Source organism: Corvus brachyrhynchos, unplaced genomic scaffold (assembly GCF_000691975.1).
Source record: "Corvus brachyrhynchos isolate BGI_N302 unplaced genomic scaffold, ASM69197v1 scaffold101, whole genome shotgun sequence".
Taxonomy (NCBI): Eukaryota; Metazoa; Chordata; class Aves; order Passeriformes; family Corvidae; genus Corvus; species Corvus brachyrhynchos.
The window spans coordinates 1,219,189-1,226,357 of record NW_008237239.1 but is presented as its reverse complement, the minus strand read 5'-3'; the positions used below and the strand labels follow the sequence as shown (position 1 = coordinate 1,226,357).

General features: G+C 49.2%; 1 protein-coding gene across 1 annotated transcript in view; it reads right to left on the bottom strand.

Moving 5' to 3' along the window:
- Window positions 1-3,115: 3,115 nt before the first annotated feature.
- Window positions 3,116-7,169, bottom strand: part of PRRC2C (proline rich coiled-coil 2C) — a 55,380-nt gene continuing 51,326 nt past the window's right edge. Inside the window, 1 exon segment of the mRNA XM_017729573.1 lies at window positions 3,116-4,952. Within this exon segment, the coding sequence (XP_017585062.1) occupies window positions 4,689-4,952 (264 nt within the window). The 3' untranslated portion in view covers window positions 3,116-4,688.

Here is a 7,169-nt window from a genome sequence, read left to right as displayed (position 1 = left end):
CAGACATGCCGGACAGCAGCAACCACATTCCCCAGGGGTTGTGTAGGGTCCTGGCCCAATAAACATTGCCCAGCACTGCTGCTGCCTTGCACCTTCGTCTTTCCAAGCCTGTTTTCCAAGGAGTGTGGTGGGCTGGTGCCCCTCTTGATGCACCTACAGGCTGAAGCTGCTGGTGGGGGGAGCTGTAAAGCCTTGAGCAGGAAAATGCCACATTTGAAAGGCAGCTTCTGACAGAAATACACCATGTATTGGAGCAGTGTTTCCCTATCTCTGGCATTCAGGTCAGCAGCAACCACATTCCCCAGGGGTTGTGTAGGGTCCTGGCCCAATAAACATTGCCCAGCACTGCTGCTGCCTTGCACCTTCGTCTTTCCAAGCCTGTTTTCCAAGGAGTGTGGTGGGCTGGTGCCCCTCTTGATGCACCTACAGGCTGAAGCTGCTGGTGGGGGGAGCTGTAAAGCCTTGAGCAGGAAAACGCCACATTTGAAAGGCAGCTTCTGACAGAAATACACCATGTATTGGAGCAGTGGAAAAGGACAGAGAACACAGTGGCACACTTGTGATGATCACCTACAGCTACAGGGATTTTCAGTAAGATGCTTCACCCCACTGCTGTCCTCCTGGCACTAACACTGTTGTCTTAAGTGTAGCACTGTATATTTGCATATCATAATGAAGCATTTGGCTTATTCATCATCTCCACACTTTATTTTGGAAAAATACGTGATGGTTGTGAAAAGTGAGATGGTATGTGTAAGACTGGGGTGTTTGGTGAGCTGCAGGGCAGGCAGCAGGTGGGACCCCAGCATGTGGAGGGAGAAGGCTGAAAGACCCATTCCTGTTTCCAGACAGGCCCAGAACCAGGCTGGGATTCTCACCTGAGCCAGGGCCAGTGAAAGCATCCCTCTGGCCAGTGATGTCCCAGCAGCCCCAGGATCTGCAGCAGGGCTCTGCCAGCCCCCACTGCTCAGCTCAGGTGGATCAAGAACACGTCACCCCTGTCACTGTCAGACACAGAGCTGGGGAGCCCTGGGGCCAGGGCAGGATCTGGGTGAGGGAAGCAGCGGGGGTCACCCAGGGGCTGTCAGGTGCCCATCAGGGCTGGGGAGAATGAAGCAGGCAGCAGCCAGAGCCAGCAATGCACAGCAAACCTGCTACCAAGGATGGGAGAAAGGTATTTCTGTCCCAAAACAGGATGGGAGGTGAGGCTGGAGCCCCCCTTTACCCCGCAGCTCCCTGGGGGTGTGAGCCAAGCCCCAGGATGAAAGACAGGGTTTGTGCAGAGCCCCGGGGAGCAGCAGCACCTTGGCCAGCCCAGACACCCAGGGCACACAGCTCCTGCCCCTCCCCACGCTGGGGCCTTCTCAGGCCGGCAAGTCCATCTCTTAATTGACTAAGAAAATAAAGGAAGACAAGCCAGTGTACACAGGATTTCCAGAAAGCTGGGCTGGATCTGAACAGCGCTGAATACACAGTTTTACTTAACAGGCTTTGGGAAAACAAGCCTTCCCTGCCCACAGCCCAGCAAGAAGCCAGCCTGAGCCCAGGGGGTTGCTGGATCTGGCCCCAGTCCCATTTAACCCCCTTCTGGCTCTTGCCCTTGAGAAAAGTTACAACCTTTTCACAGCCTCAACATTATTAAGGAAAAAGAAATTGAATTCCCCAAACAAAATTGTTCCCTAATGTCTGGGAGGTTCAGCACAATTATTTCTGATGACCAGAAAAGAGATTACACACCAAATCCCACTCAAATTAAAAAAGCAAGAGCTACTCCAGTGTAAATAGCCAGGAGCAAGTTATCTGATTAAATGTCATAAAAATATTCAGCGAACTGGGGTCAATGACTGAAAGCTCCACTTGGCCTCAAAGGCAGTTGGGGTGGTTTGAGGTTTTGTTAAGGCACACATCAAACCTGGGTTATTTGGAAGCACAGAATGCCCAAGCATTTACTTTTAATTAAACTTCTGAAGAAATAACTCCCCTTGTTCTGCTCTGAGCACAAAATAGTCCAAAGCCTAGTACGTTCCCACAGCCAACTGTGGGAAATTCCTCTGACTTCCCAATAGCTTTATTACTACAGAGTTTAACATTCATCCTTTCAGCAGCATTTCCTTAAAAATAGAACAGTCTGGTGAATGAGTTCCCATTTTTGGAGTGTCCTTTCAAGACAAAACAGGCCAAAGGCAACCTCAAAGCAGGGAAAACATCACAACTCAGTTACTTTTATAGCACATTTATAGATGGAAGCAGCATCTCCATTCACTCAGTCCATCCATGTCCACCCTCCTTTCCAAGCATTTACTGCAGCTGTGCTCACAAATCCTTGTGAAAAAGGTGATTTACCCACAGTGTTACCTGCTGAGAGGTTCCTTCTGCCCACAGCTACATTAGTGGATTCCAGCACCTTTTATTTACTCCACATTGCTGCAGTTTTACCCTGAACAAAACCAGCCTGGGCAGGAAAGGACTCCAGCCTCTCTGGTGGCCCCAAGCTGCCATTTTGCAACCCACCATGGGGTTGTCAGCAACACCTCTGACCAAAGGTCAACCTGTCCAGCTCCTGGTGGTGCTTGCAGAGCCAACCCCAACACTCTTGGCTGGATCCTCCCTTTCCTCAGAGGTGCAGAGCAGGCAGCAATTACTTCTCAAGAGACCAAGACACCAAAGGTTCCTGGTGTTTGTGGGAAGCAAGTTCCCTCTGGTGGCCAGCTGATCATGTACTGCCTGTCCCAAATCCCACAGCCCAGGTCAGGGCCCCAGGGAGGGGGGCAGGGAAGGCTCAGGCCAGGGCTCCCTGAACTTGGTGCTGCCCGGGTGTTGTCACTCATCAGCTGATGGGACAACCGGTGTCACCCTGGCTCCAGTTGGGAACAACTGCCAGCTCCAACAGCTGGAGCTGGAACTCCTGGCAAACACCCCCTGGCTCCTTCCAGGGCGTGGGGTGGCAGCCACGTCCTGCAAGCCCTTTGCTGGAGAAGGGCTGTGGAAGTGCCAGGATACACACAATGGAGCTTCTGGGAGCACTTTGCGTTGGGAGCCTTTTCTTGGAAACGCGGCGCCGGGCGCTCCGCTCGCCTCCTGCAGCACGGCACCAATCACGAGAGCAGCCGGGGGCTTTATTTAGAGAATACTTTATTAGTTTCTGTAATCAAACCCATGTAAATAAGACCGTACATATTTCATACAGTGCGTTACCCCTGTACAAATGGAAAAAAAATTAAGTTTAACATTTCTAGACCAATATGGCTGTTAATTTCTGTACAATGCCAACTCACACTACAAGTGGGATACTTTTTTCCAAAGTTGACATCACAGCTAGTTTCCAAAAATTCAAATTATATATATATTTATATAAAAAGATAACCAATAGCGATTCACTAGGCATCAATAGCAGCAACAGCCTTTCCAGCTTCTGCAGTCATTTGAACAAAATTATACACATTAGACTTTCAACTCTTCCTTCCAAAAATGTAAAAAAAAAAAAAAATCCCAGAAAAAAACAGCAAATTCTGCTACTGATGTGGTACCTGGTGCTTTTTATTAGCTTTCAATCATTGTCTGGAAAAAAACCTCTAGAATAACATTATTAAAAACAGCTCCAGTATAGCACAGTCACTACTACATATCATAAGCAGGTACAGGATATCTTACATTCACAGAAGTATCATACAGTACTGTCCTACAGCTAGAATACTAGAGGATACAATTAAAAAGGCATTTATTTGATTTGATTCTACTTTCCAGCACACTGTGGGCAAGGAGGTGGTGCAACGCAGCTCTGATATAAAGAATGCACCTTTGAGATAAAACTCTAGTTCATCTGATAAGGTTTCTTTTATTCTTGTGGCACAGTTTAAGTGCTCGTTGCTGTGTTACAGACAGAAACTAGAAACCGTTTAGGGACCACTCGCATCATATAAAGACAGCTGGACAGGGGTGAACGGAACAAATCTGACTATTGATGCAACGAACCTTCAACTCCAGGGGTGAGAGCCACTGAGGGGGCAGCGGGTGGAGAGGGCACAGGTGGCCAAGTAGCTTTTTCATATGGTGATCTAAATGCAGTAAATTGTCATCCAAGCAGCAGCAGCCAGCAAAGCACTGCCTTCAGAAGGAAATCCAACACTGCCAGCATTACTCTGTGTTAGGTTAAACCTTGCGTGGCAAATACATAGAGCCCTCTGTTTATACAAGATAGAAGCTTCTTAAGTCACTAAGAACTTAACACACATTACTTGGCCCAGCACCATCTTCAGATCTGCCTGTTCTCATACTCATGGGCTTGTAAAAAGATAAAATAGCAGCTGAAGATCAGAGCCTGAAGAAAATAAGAGAAGTCACCGTGTCAGCTAGGAAATGCCTCCCCACCTTCTTCTCTGCTGTTGCTACTTCTCCGCGTTGAGGCTTTGGGAAGTGGGCAGGTGCGAGCCAAACCAGGTGCACACATGTGGTTCGTGCACACCCCAAAAGCAGCCTTCCTGCTGTTAGAGCAGATGCGAGCCCTGAGAGCCCAGGGGCTCACAGCTGGACACACAGCAGCTGGCACCACAACTGCTGCTGCTTCTGTGCCCCTTGGGGCTGCTCAGAGCCCGGTAGGGAGAGCAGGCTGCTCTTCATCCTTCAGGCTACCAACTGACGCTGCTGACACCTCGCCCACCCCCTCCCCTCCCTCCATGGGAACACAGCCTCTAAGATTTTGTTTCCTCGGTTTTGATTGCCTGAGGTTTGATTGGTCCAGTTCTAACAGGTTTCGGTGTGGCAGCAGGTGCAGGGGTGGGCTTTTCCTCGGCTTTGTCCTGGCAGACTCCTGAAGAGTCAGCAATTGCCTCAGTGGGTTTGCTCCCGTTCTCCTCCACTTTCGGGGCTTTGCCTCCTATGGGTTTGTTCTGCTGCTGCTGTTGCTCGGAAAAGAACCTCTGGGTGGACTGAAGGACCTCTGCTCTTTGCTTTGCCTTAAGAGAGGGAAAAAATAAATTTACTGAAGAGAAGGCATAGGAATTTGAGTGACTTCACAAGTATTCCCCATATGAAAGGGGAAGGACTGACCGCAGTGGCCAGACTTTCCTAGAAGGGCAATGTCCGTCCTGCTGCTTCCCTGATGTCACCACGTCTGGGTGCTCGGATCCTCAGCAGCAGCTTAACACCATGCCTAGGCTTCCCTTGCTCTTCCTAATCCTTCCCCGAAAATGAGAATCAGGGACAACAGTTTGAAGTATTACCTAACATCTTTTTACGTCACTAATACTGCAGTTATGCAGTTATCAGTATGAGCACTGCTGACAGCAGGCTCAAACTGTAGCCTCCTCCTGAGCACAGGTCAGACACCAGCAGAGGCAGGTCTGCCTGCATGACACTGCTGTGGGCCCCGAGGGCCACTCCTGCTTGTGTGCTGTCCCTCCAGAGCACACAGCCTCTCTCAGCAGCACAATCTGAGCACCCCGTTTCCCCCCCATGGCTCTTGACACAGACTGTGGAGTCTGCAGCTGGGATGTAACTGAACCAGGGTCAATATTGTGTTGTGTGTGAACTGCAGGCTGATCTGCTTCCTGCTCCAAGCAGGCTCTTATCCCAGGCAGCACAAACTACTGTCTGCCTTCCCCTTCCTTCCCTCCTCTGAATCCTACCAGTAACCCTGACTTGCACCTGTGGAATTCAGCCTCTGTAACATGTTCCAGTTCCAGTTTTCATACTGTGCAGATCAGACACTTCAGAGCAAGCACTTGGCTTTCCTGCCCAGACTGCAGAGACTCCATTAAGAGTTTGATCTTTTGGAAGCTGAACAATAAAGCCCAGTGCAGTCAAACACCTTTTTATTTTACCATAAAAAGGACTATCTTAACACAAGGAACCCCACATACAGGCACTAAGCCTCCATGTACCTCTCTGAGTATTTTCTGCTTTTTTACAAAAAACGGGGCTGGGACACACACACAAAAAACAACAGAGGACAAAACAGCAAAAGTCTGGAACAAGAGGCCTTGGCTCTCACACTGCGTAGTTGCTCCAAGTAACTCAAGCAGCAACAGAACAGAAAACAAACCTGTGAACTCTGGTGTTCAGGACTGCAGCAACAGCCTGATTTTACTGAAACCTTTTGCCCAAATTTCAGCCATCCCCTGAGTTTAAGGCTGGATGACTTGATCACCAATAACCAAGCATGACAGAGTAACTCTCATTCCTCTCAGCAGTGTTTGCAGGAGATTAAGGACACCAGAACTGCATGTTAGTATTTGCTCTGACTGGCTACATTCAATCCACAGTGCACATTCAGGACAATGTATTAAGCATCACCTGGTAAATCTACAGGCTGCATAAACTGGTGGTAGAAAATGGACCAACCATCTAGAATTTATGGGGCAATCAGTTCTCCCACAGCCATGCATAACCAGAACACCACACTCTCTTGCTCTGACACCTCAGTGCATGGGTTACAGGAATGGCAGCAGATGAAGGAACTCCTAAGTACCATCTATTCAACCAACTTCTTTTCTGCAGCAAACGGGCTCAGTGTCCAAAGGTGTCCCACACAGATGTCCCACACTGCAGTCCTGCCTTGGAAGAAGGAGTGCCTCAAACTGAAGGGTCCCAAAGTGCTGTAACAAGTTAGGTGACTGTCATCACCTGCTACTGAAATGCAGCCCTCTCTTCTGCGGAGTGCACCATGTACTGCATTCTACCACTGAGAATTCACCACAGGCACTTCAAACCACTGGGAAATGACTCTCCAGAGTCACCAAGGAGTGAGGCTAGCTGGAACAGGAGGAGCTGAGGATGAAATGACAGCTAACAGGTAGGTGTGCAGCTTCAGTGCTCATTCAAAAATAACCAGGCTCCTGACACCTGAGTTTGCCTTGGACAGCAGTGGCAGCTCCACAGCTGCTGACCACAAGACCACTTGAGACAGGAAGCTCCCTACAAATATTTTAGTCTAAAATTCTTATTAAAAAACATCAGGGCTTAGAGAAGGTCTGTGTTCGGCTGTTAAGGGCCTGGCTACTAGCTTGGGATCCAGAGGCCCTTTACAAAGCCATGACTTGCAGACACATCCCTGCCCTAGGAGCTGTCAGACTGAACTGCTGCTAACAGCACTGCTGTTCACATACTGACCTTCATGTCTCGTTCAGCCTTCAGCGCAGCCTGGGCCTGAGTGCCTCTGGCTCCAGGTACTG